The following is a 26,018-nucleotide window of genomic DNA, read 5'->3' on the forward strand; positions in this document are numbered from 1 at the left end:
GCAAACACAATATTGAAATATTTGAGGAATACAAAAGGGAACAATGCAGGAAGATATAATAATCTCGTATAAATCACTGGTACGTGCTTTGTTCAGTTCTGGTTACCCTATGTTAAGAGAAACAAACAAAGCAAAGGTGGGGTCGTTAATTAGTAGAGGAATAGGAACACTTCCATTGAAAGCGAGGGAAAGGACTGAGCTACTCAGGTGTAGCTGAGGGTTACTTCAAGAAATCATTTAAGAAGATTCTTAAGTATGTCCTGTTCAGGAAAGCATGAGCTTCATTTTAAGGTTGTTCTTCTGGTTTTGTTTGTTTTATTTTTACTTGGAAAGAAACAGGTATTTGATTTTTGGACAGAGATTCCTTCTTTGGTCCAGGCATTAGGGATGACACAGTCAGAGGTGCAATGGTAATGTACCCAGAATGATGACAGAGGGAATTGGCCAGGCAGCTCATTCTCATCTTTTTTTTTTTTTTTTTTAAATACAAGAGGCATTACTAGATGAAATTGATATGGAGCTGTTCTAACACTGACTGGAGGAAGAATATTTTCTAACAATGCAAAATTAGCCTGAGGAGCTCACTGGACATCACGAGCATCAAGACTCGGCGTTTATATAGATACCAAAACAATCTGAGCTGTTAGGATAGCAAGGATTTTTAAGCTCTCAAGATAATTGTAACAACTCATTTTTCAAGGCTGCTTCTAAATACTGATGGTTAAAAGGGTGACTAATCCCTTGAAACTGTAAATGTGATCATGGAAGATATGTTATGCTCTTTGTGGAATTCTCAGAATAGGGTTACTGTGGATGGTTTACCTGACCTGTCTTGATAACAGAGTATTTTAATACTGTGTCCTGAACCTCAAGAAAATGGCCTTACATAGCAGTTACTTCTTGTAAGCTTGCATGTGTCTTTCAAAAATTATAATAGACTTGTTCCACTAAAGATACCAAACCATTGCCATGTATTTACGTTGAAATGCAATTGAAAAATCCGGTGAAAACACAGTGGTAGCAAGATGCACAAATCCAAAGATTCTATTTTTACAGCTTGTAAAAGATTAGAATGTCTGGATTTTTTATAATAAATAAAAAGGAATAGCTGAACTATTCATTGCAGACAGGGTATTGCTTACATTCTCACATTTAGTCTTTTCATAAAATGTTGGGGAGATTGTCTTTGAACACTCAGATTTGGTAAACTGTATTGCATGAGCATGTTTTAAGTTAAATGTATACCAAAATGCTGAAGTGCTGTTTTTTAGTATAGAAGTTTTGGGGAGTTACCTGCTTGAAGTCCTTATTTTTAGTCATGTAAGTCATATGGCATTTGCTTGTCTTTACTGCTTGCTTGATGAGGTTTCATGCTTATTTTTACATATGCACTTCTAAAGAAATCTCTTGTGTGCTATATTGATGTCCAGCCTCCTCAGATTATCGGGCAAGTATATCTGAGCAACTATTCTTTTTAAGAACCACTTCATTTTTGTGAACATAAGTTCCTCTCTGAATAAAAGCTGGTAAAAAAATGTTCTAAGTAGTGTAAAATGCTTGAAACATTTACAAATAACTTTTCTCGGAATTTTCTTATCATTGCTTAACTTTAACTTTTCTTATGATGTAGAAGAAGAACCAAGTCAGAAATAGGAAATGGCATTATTTCTTTTTGTTACGAAGTCCTATGGGCAGTTTCATGCCTGCCAGACTTCACTCAGATAGGCTGCACCAGGAGGCACTCACTTCCCAGCCTAATCAAAACAAGGGAGCCGAGTCAGATACCAAACCTCTGCCGCTCTCAGCCATGCCACAGTCTCTTATGTCTGCATCTGTTTCCACATCGGTAAAATGCTGAAAATGTTCTTTTCCTATAATTTTGTGCAGTGTTAATTGTTAAGAGTTTTGTCACCCATAGTTGGAAAATGCTATGGAAATACACTCTTATACAGATATTGTTAAAATTCTTTAAGAAAAATAATCGTAAAATAGTTAATACTTCTTCAATGCTGCTTTGAGTATGCTATGTGACAGTTAAATAGTGAGTGGTTGTGGAGAACGCTAGAATTTCAAATTATACAGGGGATAGGGAAAATTAAAAATTGTACAGTATGATGCACTGAAGACTGAGAACAAAAATTGTAGCATCGTATATTAGTTCTTTCAAGATGTTTAAATAAAACAGAAAACTTGAATTCCAGTAGAGTTTAAAATAGTTTACAAATTACAGAATGCCTTCATGTGGCAGGCTAAGTAATGTATGCTCATCTGAAAAGCATCAGTGCTTACCAGTTACTCTGCATGGTGTGAATGTAAATGTGAAATACTTTTTTTCTCTTTTTTTTTTTTTAATCTCTGCTGAGTGCAGGCAGTAACACCATCACTTCAAGATTTAAATGTACTCATTAAATTGGAAAAGCTGTAATAATTTACAGTCACTTCCTACTGCAGTGACAGAAGTTTATGAAGTACTTCATAATGAGTTTTCTAGTGCTTGTGTTTGGAAAGTGAGCTGTTGTATACTGCATGGACAGAATTTTGGTCATTATTTCCAGCCTGCAAATTGTGCTTGAAAAAAAAAAAAAAAAAACAAATAAATTTGATGATGAAGGAATTAACCTGTAAATAAAGTTGGGCAGTTAATATCGTAGGAAACCAAATATAATAGTGGAACATGAATGGTGGAATAATGGTCAGTGGTGATCAGTATTTCCAGCTGCGCTGTGAAGAAGGTAACAGTGATTCAGAGCACTGTGTTTCTGTATGCACAGGTGCAACAGCTCAAGGCAGTAAAGTGCACCCTTTCATCTGCCCATTCTGAAATTGCATTTGAGTTTGCTTGAGATAATTAACATTTTGAAAACAACTTATTTTTTTTCTCAGTTGATTATACAGCAGAAATACTGGTAGCGTCTTAGGGAATAACTAACTACAGTGCTTTTTTAGTGCAAAGCTAGTTCTGCCCTCACGCAGTGGCATGTGCTGCACTGAATCTGGGGAGCCATTTCTTTCTCGGGGGAGAGCATCCGCGGGAAACATCGTCTACCGGGAAACGGTTAAATCACTGCCTCCATTGGGAAGATGTTATTCTAGAGAGAAGCTGGGTTCCCTTCAGGAAAGGTGGTAAGAGTTAATGCAGGAAGGAGAAAGGAAGGCAGAATAGACTTTCTCTGACCATATGTGAGCCCCTGCAGATGTACCTAGTGGCCTGGTCTTTTCCACGTGGAGATAACTTTCTTCTCTTGTAATCTAGCATAATTAATTATCTCGTGCTGTGTTTTATTGCCATATATTTCTGGTTAAACCTTTGCATTGTCAGCAAATGATTGTACCTTATTTAAAAGAAGGAAAGACCAAAAAGGAAACGTCACTATTAAAATTGCTGAAACTCCAAAGCCAAGAAATGCTGGAATTAGGTTTGCCTTTGGATCTTTCGTTGGGCTTCCTCATGTGTAGTCATGATAGAGTCTTCTCTTATGTGATCATATGTTATTTTACCTCAAAATATACCATGTCATTTGCTGTAGATGCTGTTAGACTTGTAAATAACTGGGCAGAGGATTTCAGGAAGGAGAAGGAATAGTTTTGTGATTAATGCAGGTAAATCCCACACAGGAAGGTTTAGTGCTGCACTTGATTCTACCACAGCCTTCCTGTGCGGTGCCGAACGATGCGCTGGAACCAAAACTTTGGCAGGTAGCCAGTCATTTTTTTATTTGTCACTTGCTTGGGTTTCCCATGAGATATAAGCATTTCGTGTTTAGAAATATCCCGGCTGAGGTAATTCGGAGCCAGGGTTGCTTTGTAGGTCAATTTCTGGATCAGTAAGTGTCATCTTGGCAGGCCTTGACTTCTGGCTCTGTCACTGATTCATGTGTCACCTTAAGAAAGTCTGTTTAGCTGCAGTTTCCTACTCAAGTGGAGCTAATAAGGCAGACTGAGTTTGCAGTGGAGAGAAACTGAGAAGCCCTCTGGTACTAAGATAATTCTTGAGCACTCGGGGCGGAGGGGGGGATTGGAAGAGCCTGAGGAGTGTCTAAGAATAAAGTAGATAAACATTACTACAGACAAGACTGAGGTCTCGGTGGTACCTAAGCTTTCCATTCAGAAGTGACAAGAGAATGTTTCTTCTATTAATTTTTTTGGAAGGTTGTAATTTGATAGTAATCCTTTCCTGCTTGTGCCTGCCCAGATAGGAAGAAAACTTTCCTTTTGGATGCAAATTGTTGTCTCTTCTTCTTTTCTTCAGGATTAGCCTATTGCAATGTTACTGAAGCATCTTAAAATCAATTGAAGGTTGCTTCAAGTGCTTGACTTTCTTGCTGACAGCATCATTCCAGTGAGAGGGGGTCTGGCCGTGCGCCGTGGTCATGGTGTGGAATTTAATCTCTGCTGATTATGATTTAGGGAGTCCTAAATAGCCCGGGATCCTACTTCAGTTGTTTGTCTTTTGCTGTACTTGTCAGAGCAGGAGCATGCAGGGAAGATCCCTCCTCATCATTAAAGAAAGGGAACAGCCAGGTGCAGGAACATGTTCCCATAACCTTCAGCATCCCTGAAAGAGTCAAAATTTTGTGACCAGGCAAGCATCAGGGCTGACATGCTTACTGCCTGCTTTGAAATAAGCTGAGAGCAGAGTACTCAAAGGATGAAGAGCTAGGAAGAGATATTTTTATTTTCTTTTGTAAGTGGCTGAGAACAGAGGTTTTGTTTAAGGAATTACTTTGCACTGCATTGTAACACTAATTGCTAGAGTGCCTACAGTTTTTTTAGATACATGCTTTTTGTTATTTCAGTGGGGTTTTTTAAAAAAAAGAAAATAAACAGTCATTCTACTTTCAAACCTTGTCGAGTAAATAAGACTGGCTTTACTGCTTGAAGAAAGAGTATAAAAATACACAACAGCTGCCTCATTTTCTGAATGCTATCCAGCCCCTGCCTGGGGCAGGGGTTCTGTGGAAAAAATAGTATGTGATCGTGCATGCAAAGACTGTATCTCTCACACACACACACACTCTCTCTCTCATGCACATGCACACGCACACACACACACACGGAGAATGGTTGAATGGACAAGTTCTGGCATTTACTAACTTACTCAACTTAATATGTAAAAAATAGTTAGGCATGTAGCAAGATGTGGTTGGACAATACAATGTCTATAGGCAATTCTTTTGCTTTAAAGAGAGGAGGAGCTGTAAGATACTAGAAAGGCTCTGATTTATCTGAACAGTCCCACTGAAATCACTGTGATTAAACGGTAATTAAAATCAAGAGTGGTGATAACTGTTTGCTAACCAGAGATCTGAGTGTAGTTAGTTCTTTGACTTTTATCACTGGAGTCTCAGATGTCAATCCTCTTGACAGACTGCTGTATAATTCTACTACTTTAGTTACTTCATAGGCATAAAAAGCATTTACTCAATTTACTTTTGTTTTGGATAATATAAATTTTGCAGGTTTCTTCTGACCTAGTCCACAATCACACTGTTGTGTGTTCAAGATGAGTTTTATTCCTGAAGTTACTGTCAGAATGCAGCAACAATTGTCTTTATTGCATGAACTCTTTGTCCTTATCTTCCCCAGTAGATGGTAGTGTTGGCTGTTTTTTCTAATTTATTTTAAAGCTATACATTAAGATGCATGGGTTTTTTTCTTCTTTTTTGTCCTTTTTGCTTCAGTTGATCTTCCTTTGTCTTCCTTTTTATTTCTGTCCTCCCAAATAATATTTTTACCTTATAGAAAACAATAGTAGTCTTTATTCTGATTTGATCTCTGTGGGTACTGATAAGGTCTCGGTCTTACACACTCTCAAAAGGGCACAAGTATCAGCAAACGGAGATAGTCTGATCTTTGCTCTCAAACACGTGCAACAGCGGGCACTTAATTTGAAACTAGATCATATGTACTTCTTCCCAATAGGTTTGAGTTTCTAATTCATCTGCAATATGGTAGACATTTTGCATTGTTTGCAAATTTATCCCACATAGTGACAAATACACAGACTATTTTTATGAAATGTGGAGAAAGAACTGAAAGACCTCTTAGGATATAATTACCCCTACATAAAACTACGGAGTGCCTTCCAGCCTGGGTGATAAGGCAAAGAACTTCCATCAGAAATTGAAAGGTCCTAAAGCCACTGGAGGAGGGAGAGCAGAAGTCCACTTGTGGTGTTATGCTTAGTCACATTCACTGAGAAAAAATGAATTTCCATGCTTGAGCCCGGCACATGCTGGGCAAAGAATGACAGGCTGATCAAGAAGATAGAGCACCATTTTCACAAGAAGAACAGGAGCTTGTGCTGAGCCTAATAAAATTAAGTTTGGGGGTACATAATTCCTTGCTTCAAATGAATACCCAGAGAGTAAGTGCTAGGGTACTAGAGCTATGTAATCTATAGGGCAATGTTGCATTAAGAACAAATAGGTGTAAACTGACTATGAATAGATGTAAATGAAAAGTTAGAAGAAGGGTTTTTGAGAAAGAAATTCAGGAATGGACTTTGAGTAGAGGCATTGGTAACAGAAAATCTGGCCACTTCTCCATTGTAGCTGAAACACGAAATAGTTTGTGTGATACTATTGCCTGCAGTAAACAAAGACTTCATCTCAGTGACTTATGATACCTGTTCCAGTCCTGTGTAAATTTTAATGCAATTTAATTTTTTTTAAAAAATGTTTATTGATAGTAATTTTGATCCCTGTAGAAGAACTTAGCATGTAGACAGACAGAAATGGTTCAGAAAGTATTTATAATGTTTGATGATTATCTATTTAAGCCTTGATTTCCCTCACTGTGTTTTTTATTTGTTGAATGAATATTAAAATGTTCCTGGGGTTTAAATTAACAGTCATATAAGATGAAGTCGTGGTATATCAGGGCATCATTTCCCGAGAAAGTGAAAATGTATCTCTAATGATGTTTAGATGGAAGCTGCTCTTTAATTCCCTTTTGATCCTTGTGGAAATTGCTAAACAAGGCAGCTAAGTAAGTTCTGTGTTATATGCTTACCCACTAACAGTTGTACTCATCCTGCCGACTCAGTTTATGATATATTTGTATTAAAAGAACTGCAGTAACTTGAAATTGTGTATTTTTGCCCTTGTTGCTCACTTGTGCATGAAACTTTGAAAGTTAAATTTTCTATCCAAATGTTATATTTGATTCTGTTTATCTTACTATGGATTCACTCATGCAAGTTGTTGAAGTTTCTTCTCTTCTTCTTTGCCTTCTGATCTTTTAAGACCATTGGCTCCATTGAGTGGGATAGAGAATTAACTTCTTAAGAGGATACTTAAAATTTAAACAGGCATTTGACAAAAGTCAAGTGGATGAAATTCACACCCAATAAGCTTTATAATTTATAGTTTTTTAAACATTGAAGTGACAAAAATCAGGCTTCTTTGTGAGATTATTTAAAAAGTACTCGATAATGGCCTTTGTTTCCATCAGTGGAAATTTTACTGTTTGCTTTAATGAAAACAGGTTTACAGAAAATCCCTTCATCCAATGCAAATTTATATATTTACTTAAAGGAGTTTTGTGACTTAAGAATGAATTTTTACTTCTCAGAAAGCTATGGATCCATCCTCAGAACTTAGCTCAGTGGTTTCATTTCCTTCCAACTGTATCACTTGCTGCAAACTTCCAGACTGTCAAGACACTTAGAGAAGTATATGAGGACTGCTCTTACTATATTTTCGCTTGGATCACCAAAAATAAAGGAAACGTGACAGAACCTTTACCTGTATTTTTTTTTGTCACTTTTCAAAGTAGGACAGGCTTACGAAAGTGGTGATTTTTTTTTCATGGACACATAAACCACCATTAATCTAGATCCTTTTTTGTCATGCTTCCAACAGTAGACACTAGTTGGCACGTTGCTCTGGCAGCTCTTATCCTGTGATGGCTTTGTGCAGCATGCTGCTCTCTACATCTGTTTATCCTGGTTTTAAGCAATTGACCTCTGTCAAGTTTTTCATTGCTTTTCCTTCCCAGCTAAAACCAGAGTATGACTTCCCAGGTCTGAGGCATTTTTCCAGTCAGCTACGGTGAGCTCAGGGTGTTCAGAAATACCTTTGGTGTACATGTGTTCTGGGTGGTATTGTATGAAGGTGCAAGAGTGTTTCCAGAAGTTTGTTAATAACCTTCCCGTCACCTGTTGGTTCGTGGGCTGTGGCACCGTGTTTTAGTCTGTGCTCGCAGCGTGCTTGCTGAGCCAGCTGTTGTAGAGTTACAACTCTTGGAAGCAAGGAAGGTTTTCCCTCTGACATTGCAGAGGCAGCAAAGCACCAATAGCAAAAATGAGCTCAACCAAAATAGGAGCCAGGCTGGGTGCATAAGTCAGCCGTAAGACATGTGGATCCTCTTCTGAATGGTAACTCCACTGCTTTTCTTTGGATGGAAGAGTGTGAATGTCTGTCCACGAACTGGAGTATGAGCATGTGGTGTTACTGCGTTTGGTTGCCTTTCGAAGCTGAACTCCTGGTCTTTCAGTCCAGATGGATTTATCGAGTTTGTCCACACTTGCATATCTGTTGTGAGCGTAGCTGTTTGCAAGTAAAAATCTTGGCTCCAGAAGTCTTGGCTCCACACAGACTGTGTTCCTTCTCTTCTTCCCCTCCCTCCCCTCAGCTTATTATTTCTGAGCTGCCCGCATTCCTTAGGGCCTGGTGGCTCTTTGCAAATCCTGAGGCTGGAAGGACTGTATTAGTGAAAGCACACTGTTGTGGTGTGCACGTCATGGGGTTCACCTTTGCTTTCAGTCAGAATGGCTTATTTTTGGTAGTCTACCATATCAGGGTCCAAGGCGAGTGGGAGGGATTCATCCTGCAGCCTCCGGAGGCATGGAGAAGATCAGTGTAGTGCCAGGCGATTGTTCCCCTGCTCGTTTTCCCAAGGTAAAGTTACCCGACCAGAGAAGGAGAAATGGGCTTCATGCTACTGCCCCGAAGGAATATTTTTGCAGGTGGGTGCTGGGGAGCTTGGAAAGACTCTCCTGGGTGTAATTTTTCCTGTTGCCCTCTGTTGGTGAGAGCACCTCAGCGCTAGAGACCTGTCCTCTGTGGCAAAGCTCAGAGTTGCACCCCTTCGCTGTTCAGAGCAGGCTGTCACGGACAAAAGGCTGCCTTCAGTTCAACCCGTGAAACCAGCTGGGCCTGCGAACCGAGTAGTGACTGGGAAGCTGAAGTTTGTTCTCATCTGGTGGCGCTGGAATCATTACGGCATTTGGAAGACTCTTTTCTGCTGGCAGCAGGATGGATATAACTCCCGGTGCTCCTGTGTAAGCACAGCATGTGGGGTATTGTTGAGCCTTGCTTCTGGCTGACAGTAATACCATGTTCAGCGTGTAATTAAACAGCTCATAAACTGCCTTGAGATGTTTGTTTATGTGCGCTTTACAGCGGAGAAGTACTTGTGTTTTCAGAGGATGCTGTACTCCGTGAAGCATTTGTATTTGACATTCAGTTCCCTTTTTCTCGACAAAAATAGTGACTGGAGTGCATTATTTTGCTGGCGATGAAAAGCATATGGTTAGGAGGTTTTCCCCTGAATTTCTGTTTCTGATTTTTTGGGTTTTGTGTGTAAGTTAGATACTGATCTGCATGTGGAAGCATCTATATCAATATCTATTGCAAATTAATATTTTTAGATAACAAAATGAGTTTGCATTTTGCTCAATAGAAACAAGGAAGGCTTGTTTCCAGTTCCTTGGGGATAAGCAGAAACACAGAGAAATTAGATACTACTGTAAGGACACCATGTAATAACTATCTTGGTCAATAAAAGAAGACACCATAAGAGAGTATTAGTACATTTTTACTCTACTCTGTGCCATTTGTTTTGTCTTACAGTTTAGAGTGAATGAATTTGGGGCCCTGGAAGTGATTACAGATGAAACTGAGATGGAAAGTGTTAAAAAGGCAACTGCTACGACAACCTGGATGGTGCCAACTGCTCAAGAAGGTCAGTTAAGAGGTGGTAAACGTTTTCTGTGGTAGACTGTATTTTGTTTAATATACATTTTTTTCTTAAAGGTTGCCCCCCAAAATAAAAACCGAACTTAACATGCTTTAATGCAGAGTATCTATGATGATGTTATGTGTTTCTTGGGGTGTCATGATTATGTATGAAAATAAATGCATTTTAAATTGAAGTAATTTGACCGTTAAACATCTGAAGTTCAATTACAGCCACAATTTTTTCTAACAGTATTTTTTTTCTAGTTTAGAATCAGTGTTTTCCCTCTATTTTATTTGCGAAACAGTCAATTTCTTGCTTTAAATTACTGAGAATTTTTTAGATGTTATTTTTATTGAGCTGGTTCTCCGGACTGCCCACAGACTTTACTAACTGCCTACAGTTCATTTGTGACCGATGTACCGTGCACTGTCAACCGCCTTCACATGATACTGGCTGCTGCTCAGCTGCTACCACCGATGTCGATGCACGTCTGCTCTGCTGCCTTGCTCCTGCTGACTATGCTTTTTTGCAGCATTAAAATTAGTGTGTAGTAACCATTTATGTTTATCTTGAATGAGAAAATTCTGATAGCTGTAGTATCTGTCTACCAAATAAGGTGTTTCCTGGATTTAAAATACTGATGTAAGGAAACAGCTTTTTTGTTTAAGGAAAGTTGGTTTACATGGTCATAAATTCTCAAAAGTTTGATACGCTGTTTCCAACAATGACAGAGTAGCATGAAAGAGAGTATTACAACTGGTTTTGCAATTACTTACAACTACCTAGTGGGTTTTTTTCCTTGTTGATATTTTATCAATTTTCTTTTAAAATGTGCTTTCTGTAAGTCGTTTGAAAAGCAGACTTCAAAATTTTGGTTTAGTAATCATCAGTATAAGCTCGATAAGCAAAGTCAATGAAAGTTTTCCTTTGCTACTGCCCCGCCATTAAATCTTAATGTCATGTGACAAATTTTATCAATAAGCAAAACATTTACACCAGTGGGAAAGTAGTTTGAGCCTTAGCTGTGAGGACCACAGCTACTCTGTTCTGTAGGTCTGTCTCCAAAGCAATGCTAGTTATTCAAGGTTCAAATCTGTGATGAGAATGGCAACAGTGTGATAGCATAGTAGCACAACAGGTTCTCTCCTTAGACTGAGAGATGATAGTAAAGCATACAACTTCATCCCATGCAGTCTGGTTAACCTAAAAAAAAATATAAATAAATAATGTTGCTACTGAATTAAAGTGGGTTTATGGACACATAAATGTACCAGTTAAGCATCCTGCTACTACCTTACGCTGTCCTTGATTAATTTAATGCTCCTCAAAGATAAAAATACTGCTAAAATTTTCCATTGTGAGAGGAAGTAGTTGCTTCGAACCACTGATGATGCTGGAGTGTAAATATAGCACATAAATTATATATTCTTCTAGTGGAGAGAGTCTGCACACAAGAGTTCATTTGACTCCACTTTCAACGATAGTACAGTGCTCAAGTAAAAGAAATAGTTTGACTTGAAATTTGTCTTTTGGGGGGGTGTAAAGTCAACAACCTGCTCTAGAAGCTGGACAACTTCACAGTGCTTCATACTTGCCTGTGAGTGAAAGAAACAGCATCCGCTCCTAGGCTACACGCCTCCTGCAGGGAAATTATAGCTTAGGATGAGTGAGTACCTTAGTATTTGAAAATTTCTTTGTTGCAAATTAGTGATTTTTTACTTCTGGTAGACCTCAGGCACATTGAGCGATAGCTACTGCTGTGAGAGACTGTAGAATGTAGTCAGTGATTTACTTCCAGAAATAAGTTCACCTATTGAAAGATAACTGCTCCTCAAACCTTTTTCCCAAATGACCCTTATAGGTCAAAAATAAGGCACATCAGCAGGAGGTGAGATGTGGACTCTGTGTAGTGATGACTGTGGGCAGTCAGCATGGTGCCTGTCACAAAATTCACTCCTTTCACGAGTAGCCACATGAAGCAGTGTCGATGTGCCACTGATGACAAAGGCATGACATCGGTGGATTCCTCTCTCTAGTGTTGCAATATGAAAACCCAGCTTGCATGTGAGGAATACAGACCCTACACAGATGCTAACTCCCAGTTCTTCATGCTAACAAGAGTGGTGTGACTTCTGGTTTTCTGTTTGCTTGGCACAGCCTACTGAAGGTGGTTGGAAATGTATCACCTCTACCTAAATGAAGTTCCTTTTTTCATTTGTGCAGCCTTTTCAGAAAAGACAGGGATCCCCACAAGGTTGAAGGAAACTGCAAAAATGGATGGACTTGTTTTCTGTGAAAACTGTTATCGCTATGGTACCATAGAAGAATTTGTTCCTGAAGGGAAATTTTGCAGCCAGAAATGTGCCCAGCAAGTAAAAAACAAGTAGGTGCTATTATAAAGCATAGAAACAAAGAATTTGATGTAAATGCACCACGAGATAAAAGTGGTGGGATAAAACGTTAACAGTGGGGCAAAAGGAGATACTAAGCAGCCGTGCTTTGGTGAGTCTCCATCGGTACATAATATTCTTTCACTGTTTTTCATGTAAATGCATTAACAATGTTTGGTTATGTCTAACACTGACACTGAAGGCAGTCGTTTTTGCTCAGTGTGCGTGTTCTGCTGTCAGATGCAAGCAATAAAAGAGTCTATGGGATACATGAATCAGTATCAGACTCCCACCCTGTTTCATAATCATTGGAATTAAGATAATCGGTAATGAGATGGTTGGTGTGGTAAGTTAATTATAATTAAGTGCAAGAGCTGTGTTATAGATGACAGTGAGTAAAAACATGAGCATACTGTAGTTTCTGAGTTCCTTTTCTTTCAGCTAGTGCAGTTCATCTCATCATAAAAGAAGTTTTTCGATAGTATGTCCATTCTGTATTGCATATTACTGCATTATGGCAGTTTTTAACATCTATGATTTTGTGCATTTTCCTTCATTTTTAGCTAATGGCTTTTAAGTTTTCTGTTCTGATTGCTTGTTTAGCAATTTGTACAGTCACATACCAGCTTTCTCCAATTGGATTTGTCACTCTTAACAACTACCTTTGCTTTCCTTTCTGTAAACTGCCCTGCAGTCCTAAACATTTCACATTTTGCTTCTCTGTGAGACTTGATGGTACATGGGAAAAGACACGGTGTTTAAAACATGCAGAACTTGTTCAGCGTAAGCTGACAGCTTTCCTTTTGCAGTTGCTATTGTGTGTCTCCCAGATTAATTTTTTTGGCAGATGTAATTTTCAGTAGTATTTCTAAGAATATATTTGGTATAGTACCCTGGGACCTCCAAACACTTGACCTTCAGATATACTTGCTTTTTACTTATTTTATATGAGAAGTGAAATAATATTGGCATTGTGTCATTGTGTTACTCTTGTGATAGAGAACCAAAGGAGGAAAAGCCCAGCGTGGAATGCAATGGGGAAGATGATTCCAAAGGCATTCGAAAAAGAAAAGCAAAGTTACCTCTCAAAGAAGAATCCAGGGATAATGGGGAGAAGAAAGAGAATCCTGATGAAACTGTTAGTATGCATCATAAACCCATTCCTGCAAGTGGGAGTTTTGCCTTATATTGCAATGTCAGTAACTTCATCAGTCTACAAAGAGAAGTGACGGCATCACTCTGCCAGAGCCACAATAAGTAGTTGGTTCAACTTACCAGTTTAATAATGCCGTATCAGTAAACTGTAATTCTTGACAGTGAACTAATAAGAGCTGTTTTTTATCTCTTTTCCCTCCTTTTTTTAAGAACAGAACAAAAAGAATTTAAAGGAAAAATGATACTAACCTAGACTTGCTATGTCTTTGGTATAGAAAAATAGGAGTATGTATTTCCCTACACTTGTCACTTTGTCACTCTGTACATGAACAAATTACTGTAGACCAATTTATTTACAAAGAAAGCTACATTACAGTTAAGAAGAGAATACTTTTGATTTTCGTAGTGTAATTTGCCTTAGAAAATCAAAGCTAAAGATTTGGTTTTGGTTTGTGTTACAGTGTAATGTTGGGGCACCTTTTGTTTTTTTTCCTTTTGGATTTATTCTTCATTTTAGAATAAACTTATCACAGTACTTTCCCATAGCGTTTGTTTTCCTGTAATACTTGTTTTTTCCACAATAGCTGTAACACTGCTGGGAGGAGCACAGTTTCGAGGGAGAAGGGGAGAGCTCTGCAACTGCAGAATTGTCAGAAGGCTGAAGACACTAGAGTTGTTGGAAGGGAATTCATAGCTCTCTGTATAGCAGTATCTGAGGCAAAAGTCAGGGCACACCTTCTTTGCTTCCATGGATCTGCCCTCCCAAATGAGTACTTCTGTTCATCTATTCAGGTGCTAACAAAACTGTTAATACACAAACAATGAAATAAATAAAAAGGATCAGTGCCATTTTGTATTTAGTAAAGCAATTGTACATTTGAAAAAAAAAACCAGACTAAACCTGTGAGAGGTTTTCCTTTAAATTATTTTGGAAGCATGAACATCTCAATGATACTGCTATTTATCTCCGGCTCAGCCAGGCCTGCTGAAGGGTTCATGATTTGTCCCTGGCTTAGACAGGGCTGGCTGGCTGAGTGCTGGCTGTTGAGAGTCCTTCCGTCTGTCATTTTCACCATGTTTGCTCTCATTTGTCACTGATAGCTCACTTTGGTTTTTTTAAGACATCTGCAGATTTGTTTGAGATAGCAGAGAGCTCTGTCAGTAGCCATTTAAATGGAGTCACAGTTAAACCTTGGGTGTCACCATTTTTTCTGTACTAGACTTCTGAACTAATGAGGTTCCTGTACTCTTTTTAATTTAGGAGGACAAACCTGAAGGAAGGATCTTGAGAGTCTCACAGAGAGCCAGGAGAAAAAGAAAAGGGGAAATAACAGTTTTGAGACAAAGTAAGTTAGATTATGAAACAAAACCCTATCAATTCTTTAGGTAATATCCGTCTTTTATTGTGAATTGCCAGCATTGTTTCACTGAATTTGTATTCCCTGTTGGAGTACGTTTTTGTCAATTCTGTAAAAAGACAGTGCCAGTGTTATTTACAGCAATTAAGTTTTAAGGATTGAAGAACTGAGGGAGTCAAGTGAAAACTGGGAAAAAACCCCATCACTTGGGAATTGATTACCTTTTACAAAGAGCTAGTTTATATACCTCTGGCAGTGTGGAGAAGGATACAGTGAGTGTAAATGCAATTGGTGCACACTTTCCATTTCTTTTTTTTCATCCCTCTAAATAGAGTGCTGATATTAAAGGGAATCAGACCCGTTGAGTTCCCAGATGTTGAAAGACATGTATTAAGCAGACGTGAAAGTTTACTTTTGTTTCCTCGGGGATCAATTTTGTATCTACAGTATGTGCTGGAAATAGACACATTTATGGAACTCTTTAGGAATAATTGCTTTAATCAGTCCAAAGGGACATACGCTGCATCAAGCAGCATAATAAAACATATTTTAAATGAGTACTGTTTTTTCAAGCTATTTGTATGATAGATACTTTTAGGAAGAATCAGAGAATCAGCAGCTATTACACCTCAGTGATACACCAAGCACAAACCTATGTCTTGCCCTCCAAAGTGCTTCTTAGGGTAAACTGGGAGCCATTACCAGACGTTGCTGGGCCACTAATCAGCACAGAGCTCCAAGTAGCTCTGCTGTGCACCAGGCAGATGAAATACTGATTGCAGCTGCAACACACAAAAGTTACGGAAGATCCCCTTCCCAAGATAGAATTATTCCTGAAATATAGATATTATTTCTACAGTTGTTTCCAAAGCTGAGGTGATAAGAAGTGTGTGAGATACAAGCACAAAGCTGATGCTTTATGGAAATCAGTGCTGTCCACTGACAGAATTATCTGTACAGATTTCTTCTGTGTGTTTTGTTGGGTTTTTTTATTTGGGAAAATGTCAGTTCAGCACAAGAGATTTGGTATAAAAGACCAATATATATTCAGAACCAAGCACATAACTGTGTGTTATTGTGCTGAGCAACACATCTCTTAAATGGAATAGATAAAAACTGGGTAAATCACATATAAAATGAATGTGCTTAAATAGTGTGGAACAATTGCTGTGATTCTGAAATTTGTTATCTTTTGGTTACATTATCAGGTTTCTTTAGGAGAGTTTGGCATTGCTATTGTTATGGTTCATGTTTTAATCATAAAAACACTTAGCCAGACTGTTACTTAAGGGGCTTATTTCTCTTGTGAGTAGCCCACAGTCAGGATCAGGCCAGGATCATATTGGGGACTGTGAGGAATCCTGGCAGCATGAGCTTGTGGTCTGAAATGCTAAGCTGCATGTGCAGAGGAGGCATTTTAGGTGAACATCAGTAGAGCAAGTGGAGATATGAAAGTAGATACATACATGGCCAGTCTCACAAGCCATCTGTTTTTGAAGTTCCTGGCTTTTGCTAGTGCAGTTAGTGCCTTATTTTCAAGGCCAAGAAACTGTTACTCACTGATGTGACTGTAACCAATATTAAGACGGACTGTAGTCAATATTACAATTACTGTGCAAGTGTACGTGAGCGCTCATACTACATGAACAAACCTGAAACTGGAGGTTTCTGTCATACGCTAATGACACGATGGGGGAAAAAAGCACTGGTGACAGTTTTGATGGCTTGGAGAAATTACTGTTAAATCACTGCCTCTCCACCCAAAACCATCAAACTACAAAGTGATGGAGTAGGTTAGAAACATTCTGAATACTGTCAAAGAATAAAGTATTTCAACTGTGATTAGAAAAACACATCACCAGTGCTATCCAGGAAAAAAAATCCTTGGGGAAAAAAATTCAAATATCAAGCTACTTTGTGATTTGAACTGATCTTTTTACACATTTACAAATTGTGTATCTTAATGCTTCTTACAAGCAATAAGGCAAAAGGGACAGGGGCAAGACTTTGAAAGTTGTTCTCATTATCTAAAAGAGCTTTTTCTTGTTACTAATCAAAATTTGAACTGCTGGACTTCCTATACAAACCAGGAACCTTCACGTTCCTGGTACCATTAAAGCTACAGAGCTACTTCTTTTCCTGAAGTAAGTGCTGAGAAATACCATGTATGCATTTAATAAACTCTAGATTTGAGATAGGTGTATTACAAACTTCAGGGTGTTGTTCGTTGGCTTTTTTTTCTTGAGAAGTTAACAGTTACAGAATTGTTTTGTTATTGTGTGCTTCTTTACAGCTGTACCCTCTAAAGGCAGGCAAGCGTGGTGTTGGGCATCCTATCTGGAGGAAGAAAAGGCTGTTGCAGTACCTACTAAGCTTTTTAAAGAGGTATGACCTTCTGTAGTTGAAATCAGCTGATATCATGAAATTTCTAGGAAATCAATTAAAAAAAAATTTGAAATTTTTACACTTCTGTGGGGGGAAACCTACTTGATTAAAATAATGGTATCCGTCAGCAATCATCAAGATAGTCAGAACATGTGAAATTAGTTATCTTTCTCTGCTTTTTCAAAGAACTGTAGTTGTAGATGAATGTTGTCAACTGAGACTACGGAAAGCAGATGCTTTTCCAAAACCTGCAAGTTGTAGCCTTTCCTTCTAACCTCTGAAGCTAAAAATCTAATACGTACCCTTGTTTTTTCATGCCATATCATTCTCTTTAAATATGTTTAGAAAGGTGGTACAAAGGTCATCTTTTGGCTTGTTGCTTTATATTACCTTTTTGCAGCTCCTGCTGACATTATGTTTTGTTACTACATCAGAAACTAGTTTGGCTTGTTCCCATTTTGCCTGTCATCTGATTGGACGTCACATCATCAAGTCTTGCTTGTCCTTTGCCTGCTGTGGTAGTCTTTGTCATTTCAGTGCTTTCTCTAGTGCTGTCTCTCTTGCTTGGAAGAGAGCTCTGTATGCAAATACACGAAGCTTCCGTGCTGTTCCCTTCTCTTGCAAAACCTGGCAAAACATGTCTCTGCTGCTGAACTTCTCTTACATACATCCAGTATTATTTTTTGATAATTCTATTTTTACTTGTAGTCTGTTTCTTGCATCCATTTCTTTCTGTTTGCTTTCTACTTCAACTATGAAATCTTTTGTGCAGGGATTAGCTTTTCAACTTACATGTGCGTGTGATGCTGACCTTTAATTGGTGCTTTTAGACATTACTGAGGTACAAAAGTAAAGAACTAGGGTTGTAATGTACAGAATCCATAGCTTTGTAGGTGCAAGAACAACAGTTACCTGATCATCCTTAGTTATATCCCCTTGTGCTATACACACTGATTGAAAAATTGACAAGAGAAAAATCCAGGTAAGTAGCATCTCTGTCTGGAAGGTAGATTTCCGAAGCGTTGCTCTGCCTGTCTGAAGTTCCATGAAATGCTGTTGGTGACACACAGGCATAGACCAGCCTTTCTGGGCATTGCACTTGGTGGTAAAGTCTGGAGTTACACGATGACATACTGTTTCCTTTATTTTCCCCACAGTGTACCTTTCTCATTCGATGCATCTTATTTAATATTTTCTTTTAAAGTCTTTAGCCCCTGGGTAACTCCAGGGCTTTATTTAGTGTGCAATATTTAAAGTCTGTAGCAGAGAGAGAATTCTTAATAGCACTCAGAAGTGGCCAGGTAATATTTCTGCATTTTACAGATGGACAAGCAAGCCACAGGAACAGTAAGGTTAAAAAAATAAACCAAACATCACCACCAATTTTGAATCCTTGATTTCCATTTGGATTATGAGAATTACTCTTTTTTTCTCTTTTTTTTTCCAGTTCAGAAGCAGTAAAACAAAATTATTGACCCTTGAATTTGGTTTTTTTTCAATCTCTGACTCCCCCGATGTAATCTTTTGCATTTTGTCTATGTTCCTGCACCATACATAAACGTTTTTAATCCTCAGTCTGCCATCTGCTCACTTGTTGATTCCCTTTACCTTTACTCTTACTTCGTTCTTGTATCTCTCCTTAACAAAGTATCTTTAAATGTTTCTTGATAATGTGCAATTACTAAGTTTGACATACCTTTACCTTGGGTGATGTATTGAGTATAATGCACAAAATTGAAATCTGTTAAATAGTATTAAAGTTATTAGTCTTCTAAAATTTGCCTGTTACTTTGCTGTAATGGAAACCAAACTAAAGATTGTATTGCCTTAGAAGTTTTAAGTTTGATAATGGAAAGAATAGCGAATAATTCATGTCTGAAATTTCAGGAAATATCTGTGTGATAATTGCTTAATTTTTAGTGTATTGTTTATAGAATTTTGTGCTGTTTGTACAGTAATGTTTATTATAATAATGAAAAAATAAACAGATCTGTGAATTTTTAGTTGTTTCCTTTCTTTGTAATTTTATTTGTGCTTGCTTTTAAAAAATCTGTTACATTTTTGGCCACTGTTCCTCAATGTGTCAGTATTTCTAGCATTTCAGTTTTCCGTTGAGGTTTTTTATCTGTAAGATATTTATGATATAGGTGGCATTAACTGCAAGTCTGTGCACTGAGATGTACTTCAAAAATTTCAGTTTATTGATTTTAAAAGAAATGCTCTGCTTTTACATTCCTCTTGAGGAAGTATCCAGAATTATGCATAATGTGACTTCATTAAACTTTCATTGATAATAAAAATGTTAAGTGTGGTGATGATAGGATGAAATAACTTTTCAAATGTATGTACTACGATCAGATATCCTGATCTCTTAAATGAGGTCTACAAAATGATCTAACCTACTTTTAGATAGGGACTTAGAGCTGTGGTTAGACATCTGTTAGCTGGCCACTTTAGCCTGATTTAAACTGGTCTGGTTCTCCATTTCCCTTCCCCTTGACCGCATATTCCTGGCTCTTGTGCCATGGACTGCGTTTTTTTTCTACTGGGTTTATTATTCAGTTATATCAGTTGCAGCCAAAGGCACCAAAGAGAGGATTCCCTTCCTTCCAAGTAGGTGAGACCTCCCTGAGTACCTCCCTTGGTACCCTTCCATTTCCATTGCCATGTGCAGTACCTCTGCGGTCTCAGGAGCATGTGTAGCTTTTAGACAGGAACGGAGGGAAGGGAGAGTATGCAAGATGCTTCTCCTGTGTTTTGTCTGTAACCATTTGGGACATAAAAACTGTCTAGCTGTGAATTTGGTAACCTGTGGAAAAACCCTCTTCAGCTTTATTCAGTTTTGTTTCTGGTATTCCCTCCAATTTAACCTTAGTATTTGCTAGCTTCCTTCCTTATTTAACAGAAGTCGAGCATGTAACGTGGGATGCTGATGTCTTCTGATTGAAAACATCCTTTCCGCTTAGCCTTGGTTTTGCTTTCTTTTTTTTGAAAGATGTTCTTCTGGGTTCGTTGTAACGTGATATAAGGGTAGGCATGTTCCTGTGATGCAAAAATATTCCTGGAATACGAGCTAATTGGGACCCAACATACAAAGGAGCAAATGGCATCAAAGAGGCCATCCCTGTGTACAAACATTGTTGTGTATTTCTGCCTTACAGTTCATCCTTGATTGCCTGAGATGTGGAAATGAAAAGGAAAAATAGAGCATCATTGTTGTGATTGTTACAGGAACGAGGACCACCAGGTCAAAGTGTCACTGTACAGGCTGAAAATTAAATAATTTCATTGTTGAAATATTTTATTGACAATTAGTGAAAAAAGTTGAGGGGAAATCACGCCATCTCCTTTCCCTTGGGTAACCTTTTTGCTAATTCTTTATAATTTTTTAAGTACTCTCAAGTTTTAAAGTCATTCTAGTATCCACGTTTTTCAAACAATCATCAATTTCTCTTTTCTGCAGTATGTTTTTAAAAATGCGAAACTTATTTTAAAGCACTTTCTTAGTTTTTTCAGAAACATGAATAATAAATAATCAGCGTTGTTTTCCTTATGAAGGTATTCTGTCTTTCTCTGACATACTTTCAGAAGTATTGAAACTCTTTTTCCATTGCAGTATCAGTCTTTCCCATACAACAAAAACGGATTCAAAGTAGGGATGAAACTGGAGGGCGTGGATCCTGAGCACCAGTCGATATACTGCGTTCTCACAGTGGCTGAGGTCAGTAGAGGCTGCGAGCAGCCCTGGCGCGGGATTTCGGGAGAGACTGAACTGGAACAGTAGCAGCTGAAAATGCTTGCTCTTCCCTACCAGGCAGACAGCAACTGTATGTGGGAAGATAGCTTTTAAATGAATAATGCCCTATTAAATCTACCTGACAAACACATGACGACTATGTCCAGTACCGTGCAACGGTGACTGTTCACATACATTTAATGTATGGCGCTGGAGAAAATGGGTTATGCTAGTTGGATGAGATGTTTTTTCTGTAATCCTGTCATTTATATTTTAAAGAAAAAATAAGTAGAAAAAGCATAAGTGTGATGACTGATTTACAGTGGTTTTACAGAGGTTTGACAGCATTTACAGTTGCTATCCGTATACTGATGCAAAAACCTCACACTTTTTTGTGTTGCAGTGGTGCTACATTTTTTTCAGGCTGATGGCCTCAGAAATTGTCTGTATTGGCAACTTCTACAGATTAGTATACCATATAAACTCCGTTTGTCTTTTTACTGCAGTTTATGAATTTTTTTTTTTTATTAGTAGTTTCCTTTTAATAATATAAATGAGAATCCATTTCTCAGTTACATTTTTTATGTCTTTCAAACATACCTTACATTAATTTTTACATAGTTTTACCACAGATCCTTTTTGGGGGTTGTTTTGTGAATTAAAATGAGGAAACAGAAATAGAGTAGGTGTTCTGCTCTGTATCGCTGTTGTTCTAAGCAGCTGTTATTTTGCAGTTTATATTTTTATAGCCTAGCCTTTTGTTTTCCCCTTTCTGGATCTCTCCATGGCCCATAGTCATATGCCATCTCTGTGGATGTCTCTTCCATTTTCTTGTGGATGGTGTGTCAGTGCTTGAGTATTTCCTGTGTATCTTGTGCTCAGCACTAAGTGATGGGTTATGTTTTACTGCAGGATGACACGAATTCCACAAAATTCTGAGATGGCAAACTGAAAGTTATGTCAGAGTATAAATTAAATATAAAATAGGGAGACCTTGATGTCAAGAGATTTTCACTGATGACTGCAGGAAAGTTACAGCATTTGGCACTCAGGAACATGTGGAGAATTTTTGTACAGAGAGATTGTATGTCCTGTTTTTCTCTTCCTCTCAGTGGTTAACTTATTACTTCATGCAGTAATGAAGTTCTGGGGGGTACCTCCACTGACTTCTCATCTTTAATAGCAGTTCTCAGTATCTCTTTGGAGAGCCTGTTGAACATAGTTATTGTTGAGTGCTCTCTTGCATATTGATTAATCGGGATAGCTCGAGAGCATCATTATCTGCGCTTTCTCCCTGATTATATCAGATGTATTCATGCTCTTACTGTAGGGTTTCTATTTTATTCTGATGTTGGGCTGAACAGTTTTTAAGTTTTTGAGCCCTAATGGCAATATCCAGCTTTTAGTTAATTCTTTTCACCAGAAGAGGAGGCACTCAGACTGAGAATAGCTTTCCTTTTTTACTCTTTCCTTTTATGAAATGAATCTATTCATCCAGTGTTGGCTTGAGCAGAAGTAAAAGGCTGACTGAAAGCACACTGTTAATATACATAATAATGAACAGAAGCTGTTATATGTAGGGCAGACATCTTAAAACATAGTGTTGTATGTTGTACATTCTTGCTTTTAGGTTTGTGGCTACAGAGTACGACTCCGTTTTGATGGATACCCAGATTGTTACGATTTCTGGGTGAACGCTGATTCTTCAGACATTCATCCTGTTGGATGGTGTGAAAAAACTGGTCACAAGCTTCATCCACCTAAAGGTACTGTTTAGTTTGAAATGTGTGTGTTTTCCATAGCTCTGAGATTGAGACTATCTGTGTAATGCTGTAATTATTTTTTTGGCAGAAACTTTTTTGTTCATTTAGTCAGAGTATTTGAACGTGGCAAATTAAACTTTTTTAACTCTTGCTAAAGTCTTGAGGTTGAAATCCTACCCTTTTTATTCAGTGGAAATTCAGAGAAGACAAGAAAACAAAATGAACTGTAAGAGTAATTTATAAGGTATTAGTAAAGAAAGGTAAGCAACAGACCTAGACCCCAAGTGAATGCTTATTGCAAGTAAAATGGCAGCATACTGGTGACATGTAGGCTTAAGCTGAGGTCTCACAGGCAGCTGAGAATCCTTTAGTGGAAGGTCTTAGGACATTTTCATTACTAGATAGCAATCACCATTATTGTACATGTGTTGGCACAGACTAATAAAGATTCTGCTCTTGCCACAAAAAGTAAGCTTGAAATAGAGGCAAAAGAGGAATGAACAGATAAGGAGGGAGAAAAAAGGGTAAGATTACGAGCCTGAAAGCATTAATTTGTGCATAGCTTATGTAAATGGTATACATGTATTGAAATACGTGTAATTTGCTTGCTTAGTTATTCTATTTCAGATTATGTAACTTCTTGAATTTGACAGGTGGAGGGCATCTGCACTGAACTGTACCATTAAAAAAGGGATAAATGGGCTCCCTTTTGGGATAGGAAGGGAGTATGTGGGGATGAAGGGAGCAAGTCCTGAAGACAGGAGAGTAAGAAACAAACGAATGTGATATTTTGACATACACAGTGAGGGTAGGATAATGTGGTTTCGAAAGGCTGCAAAATGATGAGTGTACAGAATCAAGAGGCTGGATTATGGAGAATTAAAAAACTGTGGATGTCACTGCTGGGGTGTGCAAGATGAGAGTAAAGCCACTGAAAGTGAACAGGCGGAGGGCCTGCCAGTGTGGGAGAGGGTGGCATTTCTACAACTGAGCCTTGGAGGAGTACGAAGGAGGATGTGCTGCTCTTCTGAGCGCTCTGTGGGCTCCGCTCTGGCTACAGGCAGGAGTGCTCTGTGCTGCCACTCCAGTACAGGAGATTTCATCGGGCATAGCTCTGCATAACTGGCTGTGCAGAAAGAGCAATTTATTGAATGGAAATCAGAATTTCTCAGAAGATTGGCCTCCACTGAAGTAGTAAGTTACATGTAGCAAATGAGTAGTCCCCAGTTACAGAGTTATTGATGTTATTATAGCAAGCTGAGTAAGTTTTGTATCTGTGATGAAGGTTTGCCATCTTTTCCATCTTAAATGCCTGGTTTAGAAAGCTTAAGCTTTTGTTAACAATGAAATATTGCTGCTGGAGGAAAGTTACTGTCTGTCTCTCAGCCACTTTCATGAAAAGTTCCTTCAGTTTCTTTTCTAGTTCTAAGTTGGTGGGAAGATTGTCCTTCTGTGTTTATTTTTTTCACCATACTGAAGCAGTGGAAAGGTGTTTTACTTAACACAATCATGGAGCCTATCAGAGGTGTTGAGGGAGACAAGTTAGGAGGATATAGGGTGGTAATTCTCAGGGTTCTGGTTGTCATCCTGCACAGCTATGTACTCCTATCATCCGCAAGACATATTCCTGATTTTGAATAGCAAGGCTGTTCTCTCGTATTTTTATCCAAGACCTGGAAAGTGCTCTGCCTTTTGCATGGGTTGGCTCTGGCACTTCACCTCAGTGGTAAACCATTTCACCATTGATGAGGATTGGTCTGATTGCTGAAACCTGCCCTTATACTTGTGGGACTTTGTCCCGGTAGAAGCCTAGCTTGTACATGGGATGGAAAAGGAAAGAACAAGCAGTGTGGTAGAATCATGCATTGAAAGGAGGCTGAGAGCAGCCAGCTGTTCATCAGTTAAACATATTTTTTTCTACTTTTTCAGCAGGAGGGCTTTCACTACCTGTGTTTTACTGATATTTGTGGAGTTCTGTTATTCCAAGGGGAGCGAGAAGATGCCAGTCTTAGGTTGTTGGGGCTTTTTGTGTATTTTTATTGGGTTGGATAGATTGCTTATGTTTTGCTGTGGTATGACATTTTAATAATGATTTCTTTTTAGTGCCCATTGCAAATCATCTGGACACTAAAGCTGATACTAGTAATGACATAGGGCACAGCACCTTATATAAAATACCACCTCACAGAAGAACTCAAAAGTTTGCATTAGTAGCCATTTTTTTTCCAGATACAATGCAAACTTACTACCTTTACGGTGTAAACCATAAACTATTTGGAACGTGGTGGCCTGAGAAAGGAGCCATCTTTCTCAGACATTCCTGCCATATTTCTGTGTAGTGCAGCCACAGTTAATTGTTCCTGCAAGCTTGGTCAGAAGTGTCCTGCTTCACAGGAGGGGGGTTGTAAGGAGGGTGTGCTCCAGGGGGATTTGGGGGCCTGGTAAGTGACTCCTTGTTTTCTGAGAGGGTTGAAAGACGGTAACTTTCCAAACAGACCTAAGTCCATCTTTCCTTGTTAGGTCTGGAGGCTCTGGAGGGATGGGAAGCTATTTATTGTGATGGGAGGGAACTGTGAGGGGTGTGAGGGACATGAGAAAGGAAGAATATTGTTATAGAAGTTTTCTGATATGTATTTCTATCCTTGTTTATTAAAACAGAAGAGGCACTGGGCAGGACAGGCCTTGCAGCAGGGTGTCTCCCATCCCCATGGCAGCCAAGGCAACAGGCAGCTCCCGCTGGGCTTCCAGTAGACACAGGGGCACAGAGCTGCAAAACAGAACTGGGCTTCCCAGGAAGAAAACAGATGGTGTTTCAGGACACTGTTCGTTCTGTGTGCTTAGGAGGTCCCTTTTCTGCCTCACAGAGGTGTGAAACCTGCAGAGGAGGGGTGTATGTTTGTGTGTTCCCAGAACTATCATGGGCTCCGCCATGGTAATACTGCTGGGCTTTTGACTGGATCGAGCCAAGAATCATTTGGATGGAAGTTCGTGCAGCAGAGGCTGCCTGGTCTTTTGAATCCACTTCAGAGGAGTTGCTCTGCAGTCAGCAGAGCAGGGAAGAGCCTTGAAAACTGTCTGTCACTGAAGGTCCCAAAGTAAAAATTGCATTGACTGTTCTGTATCTACAGTGACTAAATCAAATTCGCCTTTGGTCCTTTTTTGAGAGATGAGGTAGGAGACAGAGATCTTCCTTTTTCAGAGATGAGGTAGGAAATAGAGATCTTCCGTTCTCACTTGGTGACAGGAAGACCCACGCTGTTTAGAA

The 26,018-nt window shown here is 38.7% G+C and overlaps 1 protein-coding gene across 14 annotated transcripts in view; it reads left to right on the plus strand.

The window, feature by feature from the left end:
* Positions 1-26,018, plus strand: part of L3MBTL3 (L3MBTL histone methyl-lysine binding protein 3) — an 83,465-nt gene that overhangs the window by 12,645 nt on the left and 44,802 nt on the right. For all 14 annotated transcript variants that reach the window (XM_054819601.1, XM_054819600.1, XM_054819613.1 and 11 more), the window contains 7 exons: positions 9,858-9,969; positions 12,190-12,349; positions 13,356-13,494; positions 14,773-14,857; positions 17,163-17,254; positions 20,871-20,975; positions 22,621-22,756. In XM_054819601.1, coding sequence (XP_054675576.1) covers positions 9,858-9,969; positions 12,190-12,349; positions 13,356-13,494; positions 14,773-14,857; positions 17,163-17,254; positions 20,871-20,975; positions 22,621-22,756 — 829 coding nt within the window. The remainder of the gene's footprint in view (positions 1-9,857; positions 9,970-12,189; positions 12,350-13,355; positions 13,495-14,772; positions 14,858-17,162; positions 17,255-20,870; positions 20,976-22,620; positions 22,757-26,018) is intronic.

The sequence above is a fragment of the Grus americana genome, chromosome 3, assembly GCF_028858705.1.
Source record: "Grus americana isolate bGruAme1 chromosome 3, bGruAme1.mat, whole genome shotgun sequence".
Lineage (NCBI taxonomy): Eukaryota > Metazoa > Chordata > Aves > Gruiformes > Gruidae > Grus > Grus americana.